The sequence below is a fragment of the Trachypithecus francoisi genome, unplaced genomic scaffold (genome assembly GCF_009764315.1).
Source record: "Trachypithecus francoisi isolate TF-2019V2 unplaced genomic scaffold, Tfra_2.0 Lachesis_group6, whole genome shotgun sequence".
In the NCBI taxonomy this organism is placed as follows: Eukaryota; Metazoa; Chordata; class Mammalia; order Primates; family Cercopithecidae; genus Trachypithecus; species Trachypithecus francoisi.
Genome location: NW_022681471.1, coordinates 113,102,745 through 113,123,791, shown reverse-complemented (window position 1 = coordinate 113,123,791; position 21,047 = coordinate 113,102,745). Strand labels below are relative to the sequence as shown.

The window sequence follows — 21,047 nt, the reverse complement described above, 5'->3', positions numbered from 1 at the left end:
GTCAGATGCATAGTTTGTAAATATTTTCTCACACTCTGTGGGTTATCTGATGATTATTTCCTTGGCTGTGCAGAAACTTTTTAGTTTAATTAGGTCCTGTTTGTTTATTTTTGGTTTTGTTGCATTTGCTTTTGGGTTCTTTTGTCATGAATTCTTTGCCTAAGCCAGTGCCTAGAAGAGTTTTTCTGATGTTATCGTTACCTCCTAAATTTAAACGGTTTTAGATGTAAGTCTTTGGTCCACCTTAAGTTGGTTTTTTGTGTAAGGTGAGAGATGAGGATCCATTTTCTTTCTTCTACGTGTGGCTTGCCGGTGGAGAAACCAACTTCTGAGACTTCTCCATTGCCTTGGCAATCTTGCAGTAAGTGGGATTCTGAAGGCTCAGCTTGTTTGGGATTTTTGGGGAACAGCTTTATTGAGATATAATTCATATGCCATATAACTCCTTTATCAAACATGTACAATTCAGTGGCTTTCAGGATATTTGCAGAGTTGTGTGACCATCATGAAAATCAACTTTAGAACATTTTCATCACCTCGAAAACAAACCCTGTGCCCCTTAGCCATCACCCTTATTCCTCCCCACCATTCTTCCCAGCCTCTGGCAACCACTAATCTGCTTTACATCTCTATGAATTTGTCTTTTCTGTTTTGTTTTTTGAGGTGGAGTTTTGCTCTTGTTGCCCAGGCTGGAGTGCAGTGGCACCATCTTGGCTCACCTCAACCTCCACCTCCCAGGTTCAAGCGATTCTCCTGCCTCAGCCTCCCTAGTAGCTGGGATCATAGGCATGTGCCATCACGCCCGGCTGAGAATTTACCTTTTCTGGACATAACAAATAGAATTACTTTTTTCAGTTAGCATCGTGAAAGCTACTTTCACTTAGCATAGTGTTTTTAAGGTCTGATTGTGTTGTATGTAGTGTGTATCAGTACTTCATTCCTTTTATGCCTGAATAGTGCATGGATAACCACAGTTTGCTTATCCATCTATAACTTGATGGCAGTTTGGGTCATTTCTACTTTCTGGCTATTACATATCATGCTCCTGTGAACATCTGTGTTGGCTTGGGTTGTGTGTCATGAGCTTCATTTCCTCATCATGCAGCTGTTGTAAAAAGGACTAGATATAGGGCTGTAAAGCCAAGCCACGCCAAAGGACCACCTGCTTGACCTAGAAATTCATTAAGCTTCTAATATCTGAGAAGTCTAATAGGCAGATCCTTTTTTAAAATTAAAAAGTTAAATTTTTAATTGTAAACTAAAATTTTCTTTTGTGAAATTGAAGGCTTTTTTGCATATCACTTGATTTCTGTAATCTGGACCTGCTGCCTGTCAGTCTTCATGCTTTTGATGGACCTAGCACATTCTGAGTTCAAAAGATGCTCTCAAACCCTTAGGCAGTGCTCAGCCATGGGTTTGGGTGAAAAGGAGACTTGAGGGATGCTGTGCTCTTTGTCATTCTTTCCAGAGGAGTTATGCCAGTGGCGTTGGTGACTCCTGAAGAGATACTTCTTTAACTTGACTCCTGAACAGGTACTTCTTTAACTTGGTGTAATTTATGTAAATTTTAGTGTATCAGTTCTGAGTTTTGACCAATGCATACAGTTGTGTAACCACCACTGTTATCAAGATTAGAAACATCTGAACGGGCTTTTAAAGCAGCTACCTGATTTCAAATTGGATTGGAATCCAGTTTCCTTTCCTCTTTTAGGTTTAGGGGTCTATCAAGAAAAACCAGAAAGCTGCTTTATGTGTGAAGGGAAATTGTGCACAACCTGAGCCTGGCTCTCAGGTTATCTGATGTTAGGATCTGGGGTTTAGGAGAAAGGATGCCTGCATTTGTGCTCCCCCTTGCAGGGGAGTTGCAGACTGGCTCTATTGCCAGCCAGCTCGCACACCGTCTTCCCATGGAGAAAGTGCAGATCTCTGAAAGGAGCAGGCAGGGAGGGGCTGGGTGTAAGCCTGACCAAAGGTGGGGGGGCCCCTTGGACTTAGGTGGCAAAGTGGTAAGCATGGGTGGGGAAGGCGTGAGTGAGTGTCTGTGTGTGTGTGTGTGTGTGTGTGTGTGTGTGTGTGTAGGGGCACTGAGAATAAAGTGTTGAGTGAGGGCATGGAGCTCTGGAAATCTCGGCAGTTCTGTGGTGGCTGGGGCTGCAGTTGCTGGAGCAGTAGGTGGGCTGGAGGTTCAGGTTTGGGTCTTATCACTTGGCATGATGTGATGATGGGGATGACTAACCACTCCTTGGAGCCAGTTCTGGGAGAGACCTAGGAGGGAAAGAAAGGGGCTTGATAGTGAGGTATGAAATTTTCAGTCTTCATAACTAAAAATATGCTTGGCGAGAATAGAAATTCATCTCCCAACTTCACAAGCCAGGTGCTCCTTGACCATGAGAGAGCTGAAAGGAGTGTGAATGTAAATCTCCTGTTCCAACCGCCTCATTTTGCAGAGGAGAATGTCAAGGCTTTGGCCTGTCGAGTCTGATGGCTCTGCCTAAGGGGAGGGATGGTGACCACACACAAGACAGTCTGAGTTGTGTAGCCTTCAGAAAGCACCCAGTGTGCTCATGGCCTGAGTTTTCTTAGCTAAAGTTTATGAAGTCGAAAAAACATTCACAAGCCAAGGTCACAAGTAGAGAGATTTTTTGTTGTTTTTTGTCTTTCTGGATGTGTGAGAATTGCATATTTCCTTAGGGCAGCCTCTAATGGAATTTAGTTAAGGAGGATGTTAGATTCTCAAAGCTGAAGGAGGAGCAGGAATATAACATGTATGTCTTTTTTTTTTTTTTTTTTTTTGCCAGGTTTGGTTTTGATTCAGAGTGACTCCCTGGCCTGGTAAGGTTGGCTAGTACAGCTAATCTGCTTTATGCACACAGGGCTGCATATCATATGCATTGGTGATTAAATAGCAGTACAAAACCATGAGGGAAGGAAGGAACTGATGTTGATTCTGGGTTCTATAGAGGATCCCTACAAAGTAGTGTTTCTACTTTATGAGGAAATTAGGTCTGTAAGTGAAAAGTCCTGGCCAGCGAGTTTGGGTGGGGTGGAGAGACTCTGGTAGGAGGCTTGGGAGGGCCTGTTATGGGGACCGTTAAGTGGCTGGTGATGTAACCATTGACGAGAGTAGGGAAGTAACAAGCCTGATTTTAATTCGAGACTTGTGATTGGAACAGTGCTGGGAGCAGTGCACAGGAGGCAGGTTCCAGCTAGATACACAGATTTAGGCTTCGGGCCTCTGGAACTGATATTCAGGGTAGGAAGAATGAGGTTCTCCAAGACGGGCATACAAATGGTTCCCTGGTAGAAAATGAGGCAGGAGGTGAAGCTTAGGACTTGATTCTTTTTCCCCCTTCCTGTCTTCCCTTCCTTTCCTTCAGTAGTGCTGTATTTAATTTGGACCAGTTTATTCATTTTAAGTTATTGTTGAACAAACACACAAAGTAGGCAGTGGGCTGGAAATGGGGGCATTGCGTTGTTCAGTAGACAAAGGACATGTTTTGCCTTGGGAGAGGTCACTGTGTTTCTGAGCACTTTGGAAGGCTGAGCGATCTACTAGTTAACAATATATTGTTCTTGCTTGGCCATTGAAGTGAATTTTCTGAGAACTTCTGCCAAAGAAGAACATTTCATTGGCCTAGTTTGGATGACTATGTCTCCTTGAAAGTAGTGTGATGAGCTCTTTTAGCATTTGAATCTATCTTCACATTTACGACCTTGCTATCCTGTGTTCTCAAGTTTGGGTATATTCTGACCTCAGGCTCGTTTTCACCTGAGTATAGAGCATGTAGTAGTTCTCAAGGGATTGTATTGCCCCTCTCCTGCCTTTGGGGCAGTTGGGGTGGGGGGTCTTTTATTGACAAGCAAAGGCATTCCTGACATTTACTGGGTATGACGGTTTACCAAAGTCCTGTGAAAGACGGGGGGGGGGGGGGGGGGGCAGCCTTTCTTACCACATTGTTAACCTTGCCCTGATAGCAAGGAACCCTGATAGAGCAAGTCTGATTTGTTTGGTTATTTTACAAGTTCCATGCTAGACAGGCTTAAAGGTTGAAATTTGGAATAATTCAAAGCATGTTCTGGGGCATGTGCCAGGTTACCCTTGGCTTCAGTTAGTAAAGAGTTCTAACTTTTTTCAGCCCTTCTGTTGAGCATTTTCTATAACTTTTTGGTGGCTTAATGAGTATAAGTGGTCTGGAAATGGTAGGGATTTTCTTTTCCTTTTTTTGTGTTGGGTGATTTAGATTAGTGGTTCTCAACTGTGGCTGGACATTGGAATTTCCCAGGGAGCTGTTGAAAATACTGATGCCTGGGTCCCACCCCCACATTTCTACTTAATTGGCCTAATGTGTGGCATTGGAATTTTTCAAAACTCCCAAGGTGATTATTATTTACTTTTTGAAATAGGATCTCGCTGTTGCCCAGGCTGAAGTGAGGTGGCGCAATCATGGGTCACTGCGCCTTCACCTCCCAGGCTAAGGTGTTCCTCCCATCCCAGCCTCCTGGGTAGCTGGGACTATAGGGACGTGCCACTAGGTCCGGCTAGTTTTTGTATTTTTGGTAGAGACAGATTTTACCACGTTGCCCAGGCTGGTCTCGAATTCCTGGGCCCAAGTGATCCTCCTGCCTTGACCTCCTAAAGTGTTGGGATTACAGGCGTGAAACACCATGCCTGGCCTCCCTGGGTGAATTATAATGCACAGCTAGGATTGTAAACCACTGGTCTAGATGTTCTTGAACCTCTGCAAAAATATAGTAATAAAGGATGATGAATTCAGCCAAATAAAATAATTTTTTATTTGCCCACAAAACATTTATTGAGCACCTGGGATCAAGATGACTAAGTGAGCCACCTCATGCTTTTGCTTTGTTTTCCTTAAAAAGCCCTGATTTGGAAAGAGATACTACTGCGGAGTTTTCATCTCTAGCCCCCCTCCCTAGAATGTCTTCCCCAAGGGCTGGGTGACAGGGGAGGCCCCAATCAGGAGGAAGGTGAGGATGAAGGAAGGTGAATGGTGGGCAAAATGATGGTGTCCCCATAAGGCCCTGCAGACACCTTCCTGGCAGGGCTAGCATGCTCAGATGCCCACGGGAACCCGGCGCCGCACAAATGAACAGGGCTTGTGGGTAAATGAGCTTCCAGAAACACGTTCAGTTTTGGCCTGTTTTTACTGAACTTGGTGAGAAAGCCTATAGTGTGGGAACAAGTAATGCTTCAAGTCAGATTTCTTGTGTAGTTTTTCCTTCAGTTTGAAACCTGGCCGGAGGACTTTCTTTAGCCCACATGGTGCTTTTTTGTCAATTGTGCCAGTTAGAAAAAGGGGATGGCCACTACACTGGGCTTGGCCAGCAATCAAATCCTTTGCATAGATCAGACAAAGACCCCCCTTTCCTTGGCCTAAGGGATGAGGTTCATCCCAGCTCAGCCACTCAGGCCAGGGTCCTCGTTCACTGCACAACCTGGTCAATTACACGCAGGTGGCCTTGTCTAGATTGTTCGTTCACCAGCATGGGGGTTTGGGTTCTGTTTTGTAATGTGCCAACAGAACCATCTTGAGGCCATTTACCAGGAGTGATTATTTGTTTTATATGCTTTCAAAACAGAAAATATCTGTTCTAGCCAAGAACAGATTGCTTAATTTTAGAATGGCTCTTCAGATTCAGGGAAAGTTCTGCCTGGCTCGGTACACTCAAGCCACCTCCACAGTGGGCTGGCCCACCAGACTTCAGTGACAAACGCAAACTGAACAAGGTTAGTTTATCTTACCAAGTTTGAAATCAGATTTATTTTAGTGAAGTAGAATTCAGTCTTAAATGCTACAGTTCTGGGGATATAATTCAGACCTTGGCTTTTAATTCCTGAAACCAATTTCAGAATAGCAAAGCAAGCTAGATTATTTTCTGCCAAATGACTTTCCCAGAGGCACAGTTTTGCTAGGAACAAACGAGAGCTTAAGGATTCATTGGGCCACCACTGCTCGGTGTTTACAGATGCTTGTGCTGCTGTGAAAGTGTGACGTGGATTCTGCACTGGTAGTCTCTCCCTGATGTGGGACTTTTTCTTGGAGGTTCTTTGATTTTGGCCATCTGTAGTGCTTGACCACCCTGACATCCATCCCTACCCAAGTCCTCGCAAGTTTCAGCTGCATCCTCACTTTGGCTAGCCAGACCCCTGCATTCTGAGGGGGAGGAAACCATTTCTTTGGGGGTGAACACCTGTTGGTGACTTTTGGAAGGGGTTCCTCTAGTTCTTAGGGCTGTCTGAAGTCCCTTTGCTTTTTCTCTTCTTCCTCTCTCAGTTGCTGATACCCCACGGGTCTCAGGGTTGTGGCGCATTTATTTCTACCTATACCCATTTGGGGATTTAGGGTTACACTCTGTCATCTAGTTTTGTTCCAGATGTTGTCCATGAGTTTTGGCTGGGCTATCAACTGCTCTGTTTGGCAATTCTGAATATTAAATTATGTTTTCACTGCCACTTATAGTATTCTGTTTGCTATTGTTAAAGTTGCAAACGAATTTTGGGCAGGTGTATTAGCTTGCTAGGGCTGCTGTAACAAAGTACTACAAACTGGATAGCTTACAATGGCAGAGATGTATTCTCTCACAATTCTGGAGGCCAGAAGTTTCAGATCAAAACGTGACAGGCCCATGCTTCCCCAGAAGGCTCTAGGGGAGAATCCATCCTTGCCTCTTCAGCTTCTGGTGTGCTTGTAGCTGTCCTGGGCTTGGCGTGTGGCTCTTAATCACTCCAACCTCTGCCTCCGTCTTATGTCACCTGCCCCCTTTTCTCCCTGTATCTTTTCTTCTGTCTCTTATAAGGGCACTTGTCATTGGGTTTAGGGTCTGGGTACCTGGATAATCCAGATGCTTTCATCTCAAGATCCTTAACTTAATTACATCTACACAGACCCTTTTCCAAAGAAAGTCACATCCCCAGGTTCTGGAGATTAAGATGTGGATATATCTTTTTGGGGCCACCGTTATACCCACTACAGTGGGAGAGGGTGAAATCTTCTGATATTTAAATGGCAACTAATTTACACTTTAGTCTGTTCAGGGACTGGGTGCAGTGGCCCATGCCTGTAATCCCAACACTTTGGGAGGCTGAGGCAGGTGGATTGCTTGAGCTCAGGAGTTTGAGACCAGCCTGGGCAACATGGTGAAACCCCATTGCTACCAAAAATGTACAAATTTAGTTGGGCATGGGCTGGGCACGGTGACTCATGCCTGTAATCCCAGCACTTTGGGAGCCTGAGGCGGGCAGATCATGAGGTCAGGAGATTGAGGCCATCCTGGCTAACACAGTGAAACCCTGTCTCTACTAAAAATAAAAAAAATTAGCCGGGTGAGGTGACAGGCACCTGTAGTCCCAGCTACTTGGAAGGCTGAAGCAAGAGGATCACTTAAGCCCAGGAAGCAGAGGTTATAGTGAGCCGAGATTGCACCAATGTACTTCAACCTGGGTGACAGAGGGAGATCCGGTCTCAAAAAATAAAAAAAGTCTGTGCAAGCCAGAATAAGACATATCTGTCCATTTTGGCCTCCAAACTCCCCGTTTGTAGCCTTCATTCAGTGGCCTTGGGAACACAGTTCTGAGTCACTAGAGATAGACTCTTTATGCATAGTGAAAAAGTCCTTAACATCCCAGTTCTAGTTTCGGCACTACTTAGTTTATGGCAGAAATTCTAACGTCATTTTCTTGGCAAATCACACTGCAGTCAGCTGTGACTCTGTGTTTTTCTTTTACCTCTGTTCAGGTCACAGAGATGCTTCGTTTTGATATTTACCAGGCTGTTTTTCCCCTCACAGGAGCCAGCCTTCAGAGGGCTGGTGGGAAAGTAAAGAGTAATTCCTCTTGTCATATCTTGGCTCTTTGTTTTACATTTATTAGGGAATGCCTGCTTTGTAGATAGAACTAGAGAACAAGTTGCATTTACCCCTTATTCTAAGTATTGTAATGTTGGATGTTCTTGAAGATCCTGGCTTCAAGTGAACCTGCAGAGGTTAATGTACTTTACATGGGAACACTGATTGCACTTTTGGGAGTAGGACCGTGGGCAGGATGGGAGACAGGAAGATTGGCTTCTGCAACCATGGGGGTGGGGTGGGGAGACTGACAAGCCAGCAGGTTGTCCCAAATGGAATCGTTGTCCAGTTTCTACCATTGAGAGCTATGTTACTGAGGATTACTGTTGGATATTTTTTTTCCAGTTATAAAAGCAGCACATCGTTTTTGTAAAACATGGGGAAAAAAGCTTGTCATTTATATTACTCATCAGCAGTGGACAGGTATCCCCTTTCTAGTACCATGTGTCCTCATTAATTTGTTTAACCTGAAGTGGAATCTCATTTGTTGTTCTTGCATTTATTTGCATTTCTTTAATTTCTGCTTAGAGTGAATATTTTGTTATGCTGTCTCTAGGCTGAATATGTCTACATCCTTGGCACAGCTATTTGTGGTCGGCTTTTGTGTTCTTACCATCATGTAATCTGGTGGTCTGTGTCACCTTTCCTTGCAGGGTGGAGAATGTTTATCACTCATGTCATGACAAGGGATAAGTGATACTGACAACTTTGTTCAGGTTTTTTTTGTTGTTGTTGTTGTTAAAGGTCAGTCCTCAAACTGTGCCTCATTGGCCTTCCTTCTGAATGTTTCTTTCTGACCATCTTGCCTTCTTCCCTTTGTTCTCCAGCTGATGGTGAGACCATTCTAAAAGGCCTCCAGTCCATTTTCCAGGAGCAAGGAATGGCGGAGTCGGTGCACACCTGGCAGGACCATGGCTATTTAGCAACCTACACAAACAAGAATGGCAGGTGAGCAGTCTCCGGTGTTGTTCTTCATATCTAGTCACTTATGAGCAGGATGGGTGACAGAGTGGAGGATGGGGGTGGCACCTGGCTTTTTTTTTTTTCTCCTTTGGTATCTTTTAGGATGGGGCTGGAACTTGGTGCTTCTCAACCCTAGCTGCACATCAGAATCTCCTGGTAGTGTTACCGACCACAGGTTCTTAAGCTCTCATGTATATATAGATTGACAGGAGGTCAAACATGTTTCCCAGACAAGTTTTTTGTTAAGACTTATGCCCAGAGTGAGCATAAGGGAGGCAGCCCGGGAAAAGTTTTGTGGCTGACTCCCCCGAGGGGAGCTGCAGGTGATGTTTTGAAGGGAGTGATGTGAATAGTTCATGAGGTAGATGAGTGTAATTACAGGTACGCACCTAGTTAGTGGTGTGCAGATGCAGTGAGACCTCTTGCTTAATGTATGCACCCTGAAGTGGCTGGTGAGCCCGCTCTTGGCGGGGACTTTAGCGTAATAGTACGACAGGGGCAGGATCGCTCATTGGGCGCATGCAAGTGGTAGGTCAGCTCCCTGGAGTAAAAAGTTTACGGTGGAACTCAGCCTCTTAAGTCCCTGGAGTAAGATTTACCATAGGATGCTGCTTATCTTAGTGTTTCCCGGTCTCTTGGTCAGCAAGGATGATATCAAAGGGGCTGGGGTCCGGATGGATGGGTTGGTTGGGGTGCCCGCCACCTGTGAGGACCCACTAGTTTGCAGCAGAGGCCCGTAGTGGGCATGCCGGAGCCTTCTCGCTGCAGGATGCTGAGCTGCAGACGCTCTTGCTCAGGTCAAAGTACGGTGGGTGCAGGCTGAGGGTACCTGCTTTAGGCTGGCCAGCAGCAGTGCTGCAGGGCCCCAGGGACAGCCTGCACAGAGCCTCAAGCAGCGCTTTGCCATCTTCCTGGCTCCTAGAGCCTGGTATTTCTGGAAATAAGTGTGTTATTGGGGTGGGGGGAGCCCAGGTCCCTTCTCTACACTGTTTCTGGAGAGCTTTCACGAAACACTCGTGCCTGGGCATTTCCCCCAGAAATTGAGGTCACAGGGCCTGGACATCTGGATTTCTCCAAAGCCCCAGTGGTTCTGTGTGGCCAGGACCAAGAGCCCCTGGCGGCATAAGCAGTTTGAAATGGCAGGCAGTGATCCCCTGGGCCCCTACCGCAGGAGTTCTTGATGCAATAGCGGGTCTGCGACAGGGCCCAGATTCAATTTTCAGGAAGCTCCTGGGGGATGCTGATGCTGCTGGACTGCTGACCACACTTTGAGTAGCACTGTTATGACTGATTATCAGCTACTGCAGACCATGGTAAAATGCAGAAGAAAACCTAAACTAAGAAATGACTGATAACAAGAAACCAGTGCGTTGAGCTCTTGGTATTTCCTTAAATCTTGGTTTGTATTGTATCTGGACTGGCTTAGTATGTAAAACTACTAATTAAGATTCTTAGTAATTTGCACTATCAATTTAGAAATGTAATAGGGTGCGGTGTATACTGCTTGGGCGATGGGTGCACCAAAATCTCATAAATCAGTACTAAAGAATTTACTCATGTAACTAAACGCCACCCGTTCCCCAATAACCTATGGAAATAAACATTAAAATAAATAAAAATGTGAACTCCAGGATGGGGTATTTTCGATGACTTTTGTTCTGTTACCTCAATGGGTACCCAGTACTGGAATTCCACGTGGCTTCCTTAATGTCCCACTTTCTCTCCCTTTGTTTCTCTATTAAAGGAAAAAGTAGCCACCTCCATTATATTCCAGAGACCTAGAGATGAGGGAAACCTGTACTTTTTGAGCTCACTGCCCCTTCCATTATTCTCTCTATAAGTCTCCATGGCCCACTCCTGTGGCATTAATTGGTGTTCTCTATCCTGATACCTCTCAAAGACATCCGAACCTCTTCTTCCCCAAGCCCAGACTTGTATTTCTAACCGTGCAGCAAACCTCCCTGTGTGTTGAGTAGATACCTCAAATGTATCTCAGATGATGGTTTCTTCCTTATGTGAACGCTACCACCAAACCCTCCTCTCCCTGTGTCCTTGCCTTCCCTGCTCTGACCCAGATGGTCTCTTGGAAGCAGAGGCTGTAGCTGTCCTAGAGCCCTCTGGCTCCTGCAGGATTACACTCAGCCCCTCCCTGTACCTGCCGCCTCTCACTGTTTTTACTGTGGTCCATCTTTTGGGGACCACAGCAAATCAGAACTCATCATCCACCGCCTCCGGTGGCAGGCTCCTCAGCCAGCACCAGGTGAAAAGTTGCACTTTATCTCCTATCCTAACGCACTATCGAGGCCGCAGTGAGCCATGATCGCACCACTGCACTCCAGCCTGGGCGACAGAGTGAGACCCTGTCTCTGTAAAAAATGTAAAATAAAACAAAACTAGTTAATTTTTCACCTTCAGCCCTTAAGTGACCTCAAAAATCAAGTTCTTGCCCCCAGTCCACAAACTCTTCTACACCGGAATGAGAGGATCATCTTTCCTTTCCCTCCTTCACTGGCAGCAGAGAGGAGGGGGGAAGGAACAACAGAGAAATAATGTCCCCTTTATCCACTTGGGTGGTTCTAGCATGAACACAGAATGCTAGAAGGCAGAGTCAAGGATTAAGGTGCTCCTAGGGATAAAACCAGAACTAGAGGGGGAAAAATCTCCCAGGCATAAGGAATCCTCCTGCCTCATCCTCCCAAGTAGCTGGGACTACAGGCGTGTGCCACCGTGCCTAGTTTATTATTTTAGTTTTTTTTTTTTTTTATCCAAGCACACTGTATTCTCTGAGCATAATTCATCTTCTAATTTAGTATTTTTCAAACATTTCTTTACCTATAATTTATAGTAGGAGGTAATCATAACCCCGGAAATACACATCTGTGTAAATGCAAAACAAATACATGCATAGACCAGGTGCAGTGGCTCACGCTTGTAATCCCAACACTTTGAGAGGCCAAGGCGGGTGGATCACCTGAGGTCAGGAGTTTGAGACCAGCCTGGCTAACATGGTGAAACCCCGTCTCTACTGAAAATACAAAATTAACCAGGTGTGGTGGGACACGCCTGTGGTCCCAGCTACTTGGGAGGCTGAGACAGAAGAATTGCTTGAACCCAGGAGGTGGAGGCTGCAATGAGCTGAGATCATGTCACACTGCCCTCCAGCCAGGGCAAGACAGAGTGAGACTCTGTCTCAAAAAAAAAAAAAAAAAAAAAAAAAAAAAAGCGTGTAACTGAAACAAAAGTTTTATCGAGTACATCTTAGTGCATGTGATACACTCAATTATGTTTATTTCATTAAAAATAACAAGGACTGGTCAGAAAATTTTCTGTAAAGGTTGCTGTCACATTTTTTAAAAAACTCTTTGAAAAAGTAAACCATTCTTACTTAGCCTGCAGGCTTTACAAAAACATACTGTGGGATGGATTAGGTTTGCAGGCACTTGGCCTGGATTTTCCAGAGTGCTTACTAAATTAATTTACCTACCACCAGCCTGCAGTTAGGAAAAATGACTCTGGTTTGAACTCTAAAGTTTAATTGGGAGAACCAGTATTACCCTTCTCCACACTCCCTTCCTATTAAGGCAGTGGTTACTAAACCTGGCAAAATTACCTAGAGAACCTTTTTAAAAATTAGATTCACAGAACTGCTACTGAATCACTTTCTGGGCCCAAGAACCAGTTTTGAAAACCTTAACATTTAGTAATGCCCTCTAAACCTTCCACAAATGATTGGTAGTTTCTCCCCGCAAGACACAGCCCTAGTAAGAAAGCAAAAAGGTTAACTGTATAGTTTTAGGGAAATAAAGAGCAGTGGTCTTTTAATTGGGTGACATCTCTCTTTCTTTCTCTCAGTTTTTTTTTTTTTTTGAATGCCCTGATACAATTCTTAAACTTAAAATTATATTTTCCTTTGTAGCTTTGCCAATTTGAGAATTTACCCACATGGATTGGTGTTGCTGGACCTTCAGAGTTACAATGGTGATGCGCAAGGCAAAGAAGAGATCGACAGTGTCGGTTTTTCACTTTCATTTACTCGGTGTTTAAGGATCATAGTATCTGCTTAGCTTAGTGTTAAAATAATTTTCTCTTCGTTGCTTACTTTCCAGTTAATTTTAAACTTTCCTCCCTCCACATAAGTGATTTTAGAATAGAAGTAGTTGTTCAGTTGTTTTTAGGAACTTGGGTGTCAGCGTTCCCTTTTAACTGCTTGAGTATGAGTAATCTTATTTTCCACTGGAGGGAATAGAAAACCTTTAACCAGGATTTTATAGCTGCAGTACCCTTTAGCCTTCCTCTTCCATGTTATTTTGTTGCTAACTTACACTAAGGTTAGGTCAGCAACATGAAGGGGTAGTTGGGATGGGAGAGTGGAATTGGGCCAGGCCTACAGGCTGCTAGAGGGTAGGAGGAGGGACAGGTCAATCTTGCACAGCTCTGTCAACACGGCCTCAGTTGTTGGGTCTGTAATTTAGCTGTTCCATGCAGCTTATTCTGCAAGCCCATTGATTTTTCTTTTAATTGTAGATTTTGAACAAAGTAGAAGAAAGAATGAAAGAATTGAGTCAGGACAGTACTGGGCGGGTGAAACGGTAAGTCCACTCTTGAATGTCCTTTTATATTTAATCGATTGAAACAATGATGGTTGGCTGGGCACGGTAGCTCACACCTGTAATCCCAGCAATTTCAGAGGCCGAGGTAGGCGGATCCCTATAAGTCAGGAGTTTGAGACCAGCCTGGCCAACATGACAAAACCCCGTCTCTACTAAAAATACAAAAATTAGCTGGGCGTGGTGGTGCATGCCTGTAATTCCAGCTACTTGAAAGACTGGCGCATGCGAATGGCTTGAACCCAGGAGGCAGAGTTGCAGTGAGCCGAGATCACACCACTGCACTCTGGCCTGGGTGACACAATGAGACCGTCTCAAAAAAAAAGAAAAAAAAAAATTAGAATGGCGGTGTTGTCCTCAGTAGTGTCTGCTTAAGATATGGAAAACATCAAACTCAGCACCTCCTTCTGGCAACATGGTGAACCGAACTGCTGGGCCCCTCACACCAAAACAAGATAGTGTATGAACATACATGTGCATGGATGCACACACAAAAATGCTAGGTAAAATGAAACTAAGGCAGAAAGGAGATAGGGACCAACTCCAAGGAGTTGGAACTGCATAAAGTGGAGACCCAGGTAGAGCTGCCACCACATAAAAGGGAGCTAGAAAACTCCCAACTTCAGTTCGAGACCAACCTGACCAACATGGGCGAAACCCCGTCTCTTCTAAAAATACAAAAATTAGCCAGGCTTGGTGATGCATGCCTGTAATCCTAGCTTCTCAGGAGCCTGAGGCAGGAGAATCGCTTGAACCCGGGAAGCGGAGGTTGCAGTGAGCCGAGATTGCACCACTGCACTCCAGCCTGGGCAACAGAGTGAAATTCCATCTCAAAAGAAAAAAAAAAAAAAAACCTGACTTCGACCCTTCCCGGAAAGAGAGAAGGTCACTTTTTCTCCTTCAGGGCCCCAGAGTAAAGTTAAGCAATTTTAAGAGACTCTGACCGGGTGGGGTGATAAGAAAATTTGCCTCAAGGCTTTCAAAGAAGAAAACTTTCCAAGATACTAAGAATTGATAGGCCGCCAACCTTAAGCTGCCATAGGCAGGTTATTTTCAAGTGATCATGAGGAAAATGAAGCTCGCCCTATCAAGTGGGATGGGCGCTAGCCCCACATGGCTATTTAAGTTAGTTAAAATACACAATTCAGTTCCTGAGTCACAATAGCTAGTGGTTAGTGTCTGCCATGTGGGACAGTACAACTATGGAACATTTTCATCATCTAAATTTCTGTCGGACACTGCCGAAGTGTTTGCCAGTGGTGTCAGATTTTGAAAGAATGCAGTTTTGACTTCTGTGGGAAGGAACTAGTGGGAATTAAGTAGTGCTTTGGATAGACAGCATGTAAATGCAGGACAATTTACTCTTGCCCTGCCTTGGTGGATCCTCACCAGCCTTAAGGCATAGAAGTCCTGTCCCTTGCTCATAAAATTAACCTCATAGTTGCAGAGACAAACACAGAGGGACTTCCTCATTGCTGAGCAACGGGTATATAGGTTTCTCCAGTTCATGGCACTTTCCAGAAGAAGGAATTCTTATCCGCAAGTGTTAGGATGTTTAAGTAGTTAGTTATTCACCATGCTGAGTTTGATCAGCCCATAAGCAAGCTCTAGAGCAGATGTAAGATAACTAGGTAATTGTTTAGTCTCCTGTAGTTAAAGAGGAAAGCAGGAAACAAAGTGAAAAGAAGACACCACAGTATAGAACTGTCTACTTTTTTGAGATCTGTTAGAGCATTCAGGCTCTTTTAGAGCACCCAAGCTCAGTTTAAGGTCCCTAGCCATGTCTCTCACCCTTCATCTTCCTTTAAAAGCACATCCACACACCCATATGCCCATATCACTTTTTGGACATCTCATCTTTTCCTGTTTGCAGGGTTTTCCTTATCTGCACCCATTTGCAATGAACAGGTTCCCCACGGTCAGAAAGGGTCTTAACTTGATGATAATGAATTGGTCCACATCAAAATGTGGTCTGATTTTTATCAGTTACCTCTAGGAGTGAGTAAACAAATACATTTATGGGCTTCAGCGTTCGTGAGAAGTCTGGTTCTTTTCTTTTTTTTTTGGTATAGGAGTTTTCTAAGAATGGAGTTAAGCTTTAGATCTTCAAAATACCTTGCCTATGCTTGTTACAGTTTTTATTTTCATGAAATAAGGTTGATGAGAGCTGGAAATTGGGAATACCTTGTTGTAAGCCCTTTGTTACTGGCCTCAAAAGGACAAGGATTGCTATACTTTTTTTTTTAATGTGGAGAATAAAGATCAGAGGTTAAATGTTAGAGATGAAATCATTAACAAATAACCCAGTAACATCTGAAATGATTCCCCTCTGTTAAGTTAAATCTGAATTTTTGACTCAGAAGCTATGGGATGTACTTGAATTTATTTTTGTTTTCTACTTTCAAGTGAAAAGGAATAAGAAAACAAGGTCACATAAATTAACTTTGATTTTAAAAGGTTCTTGCAATTTACACAGTATGCCTGAGGCCTGGGCTATAATCTGCCTGAATTGGTATAGTCCAGTTTCATTTTTCAGCAGTGAAGTTTGAAACGAGTTTGATAGGGGATTCCATAGTACCTCCTGGTAGCCCGTTACAGGGCTACCAGGGAGATGCCCTTTAATGCTAGGTTGAGCACTTCATCAGGGTAACGTCATTTACATCCTGTTAAGATGCGTCTTTCTTTGCCAGTCTTTAAAAACCATAGTGTTACAATGTAGAAAAGAGCTCTTCACCTTAGCCAAGGCACTATTGACACAATTGAGAACAGACACTTTATTTTCAGTGGGTTTGTCTGTAGTGCAGTAATATCCCATAGCTGGCTGGCTGTCAAGGAGAGGGTAGTCTTCCTCCCCTGGAAGTGAGTGACTTTGTCCTTCTTCCAGCACCATGGGTGGCTCACTCATCTCACTCCCCACCATCAGCCAGGGGTGGAAGAGGCTTCTTCCAAGTCCTGTTTGCCTTCTCTCTAGCGGTTGTCCTGATGGGTGCTTCACATTTTACAATTTACAGGAAAAACCCTCTAGAATGCCTCACATTCTCAAAGCTGAATTTGTTCACATGGAGTTTGGTAAAGAAGTGATTAAATCAAGAGTTGGATTACATGAATTTGTGGGAGTTTGCCTTTTCAATCTCAGTGTTTTTTATAGATGTTAGTATACCCTCATAGAAAGCCTCGTTAACTTGTAACAGGTTTAGATTGTACTCTTGGAATCTGGTGAGCAGGGAAGGGAAAGGGACTCATAGGAGTAAGTCAGGCCGCATATCCCAGCATTTTAGATGTCTACAGCTGTGCATCATGGCGTTTTAATATCGAACACTACTGTGTTTGAGAACACATGACTCACGCGGTTGTGTTATGTATGCAGTGAGCTCTCCTTTTCTTTGTGTTTGACTTGCCAAGCCCCTTTTCCAGGTCTGTTTTTTCCTGTCATTTAGTGTCCTCTGCTGGTACTTTCTAGTACATTCATCCTGTGAAAAATACCGAGTATTTACAAAAGAATGAATGAAAAAGTCATGTTGCAGCCTCTCTAGTAGTAACTGGTTCAGGCCAGAATCTTCTACATGCTAAAACCACTGGTAAAGGTTTGTTGGGGGTGAGGACTTTCACCTAAGTTTCAGAGGACCACCCCACAGCCTGCTTAGTAATTTCAAAGGGTGAAAAGGTACCTTTGCAGATGGAGAGATCTCATGAATACCACTTTAACCAAGTGATCACAGACTTAGCATCACCAATAATAGGACAAATACACATCTTGTATTTCCGATGCGATGCCTGTGTAATTAATATATGTCAACCTGATTCTAACCATGAAGAGTGAGAGATTATCAGGTTAACCCATATGAGTCATTTTTCGGCAGAATAGCTGGTCTGTACTTTGAGATCTCAATGTCATGAAACATACCAGTAAAAAAAAAAAAGTTCTACATTACGTGAGTATAAAAAAGAAAAAAAATAGGGACATGCAGTGTATGAACCTTTATTCAAGAGCAGAACATCTATAAAGGACATAACTGGCATAATTGGGGACACTTGAAGATGGACTCTGTACTAGCTAACCATATGATACCCGTGTGAACTGGTGTGAATGTGGTAATGTCAATGCAGTTATGTAGATAGTCTTAAGAGACAGATACTGCTGGAGCATTTGAAGTATGAAGTGTGCAGTAGCCATCTTCTTCAGCTTTTTGTTAGAGAAAATCTACAGCATGACAGGATTTTTTAAAAAGTGAACTGTGTACAATAGTTGTCAACATTTGGTGGTGGCCGTGATTATATAAAACTAAAAGCCCAAGCTTTGGATTCGTTTTGTGCTTGTCAAAAGTCGGCAGTCATGTGGCTTTCTTTTGCATACTCTTCACCCCAGGTCCACTTGTAAGGCAGTGTTCTAATAAGGTACATTGCTGTTTTTCTCTTTTTCCAGATTACCACCCATAGTGCGAGGAGGAGCCATCGACAGATATTGGCCAACCGCTGATGGGCGCCTGGTTGAATATGACATCGATGAAGTGGTATATGACGAAGATTCACCTTATCAAAATATAAAAATCCTACACTCGAAGCAGTTTGGAAATATTCTCATCCTTAGTGGGGATGTCAGTAGTATTCTATCCCTGCCCTGATCACATAACAAGTGGTGATTTGTTAGATGATGGTATTTTCCTGACAGTTATTGCTGTTGTGGATTTGTTTGAGTTTGCTTCTGACACTGCTGGTTTTTGAGATGCACATTTATGTCATATTAACCTGTGGATTGTCTGGGCTTTCACATAAACTTCGTCTTGACATTGCCTCCTTAGTGATGAGTATTTGGATTGTGTTTCAAAAGAAAATGCATTTGCGTATAAAAAAAAAAAAACCTTTTTGTTACAGAACAGTTGAAACCTAAGGAGACAAATTAGTGTGATGAACCCACATGTACTCACCATCGAGTGTGAACAATTATCAACTCCTAGCCAGTCTTATTTTGCCTCAACCCCAGTCCACTTTGTCCCTCTCATATTATTTTGAAGCAGCTCACAGACATCATATTATTTCATTTGTTAAGATATAACTGCTTTTAATTATTTGGTATATTGACACATTTTTAAGGCTGGATTTTCTTTCCACTGACTAATGTCCATTTGTATAAGGTGTCAGATGATCAGGGTTGATGAAAAAGTCCTCAATGGAAAAAAAAGCTTGCATATTGTTCAGTTTTAAAAAATGAAAATGAAAAATTTACATTTTGGGCTCGATCCCGGCACTTCAGTGTGGCGGGGCCAGGTGGTTTGTGTGTTAAGGTAGACTCACCATTTGGATTTGTTTCTCCTCCCTAGATTTGGCAGAGAGTGATTTGGCGTATACCCGGGCCATCATGGGCAGTGGCAAAGAAGATTACACTGGCAAAGATGTACTCATTCTGGGAGGTGGAGATGGAGGCATATTGTGTGAAATAGTCAAACTAAAACCAAAGATGGTCACTATGGTAGAGATATCCTTTGTTGTATGAGAGAACAAGTTCAGTGGGCTTCTTTTGCTTCCTTCCTTCCTTTAGTGTCTCACAACTCAAATTAATGTTACCACAGACTAGAGGCAAATGTGTTACCCAGACTACTTTGAACAGACAAGTTAGTAACAGTACCCTTTTATGTGGCCATCAACAAAGAAATAATCGGCTGGGCGCAGTGGCTCATGCCTGTAATCCTAGCACTTAGGGAGGCCGTGGCAGGTGCATCACCTGAGGTCAGGAGTTCAAGACCAGCCTAATCAACATGGCGAAACCCTGTCTCTACTAAAAATACAAAAAATTAGCCAGGCATGGTGGCGGGCACCTGTAATCCCAGCTACTTGGGAGGCTGAGACAGGAGAATTGCTTGAACCCGAGGTGGCAGAAGTTGTAGTAAGCCAAGATCGCGCCACTTCACTCTAGCCTGGGCGACAGAGTGAGACTCCATTTCAAAAACAAATAATCTACCTAGTTGAGGATTAAAGAGCAAATGACTTTGATACTGTGTCTGCTGCCCAGCAGTTTCCAAAATGGCTTCCCTAAAGCCATCTCATGAGGAGAAAAGATTCAGTTCCTTTTGAGAGTCCTTAGTGTGAAAATAGTCACTCACTGCCTCGTTCATCATTTTGTCAAATTTGTGATACCCAAGTTAGCATTATAAAATCTTCGTTTGTCTTAACCCTTTCTTTAAAGTATTACTATTTCAGAATTCTTTGATATACCCAAATTCTCCTTAACCTGTTTCGGACATTGACCAAATGGTGATCGATGGGTGTAAGAAATACATGCGAAAAACGTGTGGCGATGTCTTAGACAATCTTAAAGGAGACTGCTATCAGGTAATTATGTTTTCTGGATAATATAGTTTTAAGTCAACTGATAATATAATTGATTTAAGTTATTGATCAGAATCGTGCCTTATTAAAACAGCTTTTAGTATAATTGGTTGAGAAGATAAATACGTCATCTGTCTCTTCATGTGAGTTATATGTATATTTGTATTTAGGGTACACATGTACCAATGATGGGAATGCACCAACTCCAGATTCTCTAAATGGAATAAAATGAATTCTGTTTTTTGTGGTTTTTTGTTTGTTTATTTGTTTTATACTTCTAGGGTACCTATGCAGAACCTGCAGGTTTGTTACATAGGTATACACGTGCCATGGTGGTTCGCTGCGCCTGTCAACCATCATCTAGGTTTTAAGCCCTGCAAGCATTAGGCATTTCTCCTAATACTATCCCTCCCCTAGGCCCCATCCCCTGACCGGCCCCGATGTGTGATGTTCCCCTCACTGTGTCCATGTGTTCTCATTGTTCATCTCACACTTACAAGTGAGAACATGCGGTGTTTGGTTTTCTGTTCTTGTGTTAGTTTGCCGAGAATTATGGTTTCCAGCTTCATCCATGTCCCTGCAAAGGACATGAACTCATCCTTTTTTATGGCTGCATGGTATTCCATGGTGTATATGTGCCACATTTTCTTTATCTAGCCTATCCTTGATGGGCATTTGAGTTGGTTCCAAGTCTTTGCTTTTATGAATGGTGCCACAGTAAACCTACGTGTGCATGTGTCTTTATAGTAGAATGATTTATAATCCTTTGGGTATATACCCGGTAATGGGATTGCTGGGTCAAATGGTATTTCTAGTTCTAGATCCTTGAGGAATCACCACACTGTCTTCCACAATGGTTGAACTAATTTACACTCCCAGCAGTGTAAAAGCATTCCTATTTCTCCACATCCTCTCCAGCATCTGTTGTTTCCTGACTTTTTAATGATCACCATTGTAACTCCAGCCTGGGCTGCAGAGCGAGAATGTCTCAAAAAGAAAAGAAAATCTTAATTTAAAAAACCTAAATAATAATAATAATAAAAGAAAACCTTAATAGTAAAATCAAGTAGTACACAAAACTAAAGATTGCTTTTACATATGTGCAAAATTTCAAAGTAAAATAATAAGCTAAATCTGTCATTAAAGAAGTCTATATTATGCTCAAGTAGGATTTAGTTAGAAGTGTAAAGATTTGAATTTTAAGAAATCTGTCAACTTAATTCATTATGTGAATAAAGGAGGAAAATAACAGATGACAAAGAATTTGAGAATATTTGGCAGTCGTTT

At 43.2% G+C, this 21,047-nt stretch overlaps 1 protein-coding gene across 1 annotated transcript in view; it reads left to right on the top strand.

Annotated features, from left to right (window-relative positions):
- Nucleotides 1–21,047, top strand: part of SMS (spermine synthase) — a 56,948-nt gene that overhangs the window by 20,527 nt on the left and 15,374 nt on the right. Inside the window, 6 exon segments of the mRNA XM_033201119.1 lie at nucleotides 8,694–8,814; nucleotides 12,746–12,839; nucleotides 13,354–13,418; nucleotides 17,860–18,035; nucleotides 18,755–18,909; nucleotides 19,674–19,763. Of these exon segments, the coding sequence (XP_033057010.1) occupies nucleotides 8,694–8,814; nucleotides 12,746–12,839; nucleotides 13,354–13,418; nucleotides 17,860–18,035; nucleotides 18,755–18,909; nucleotides 19,674–19,763 (701 nt within the window).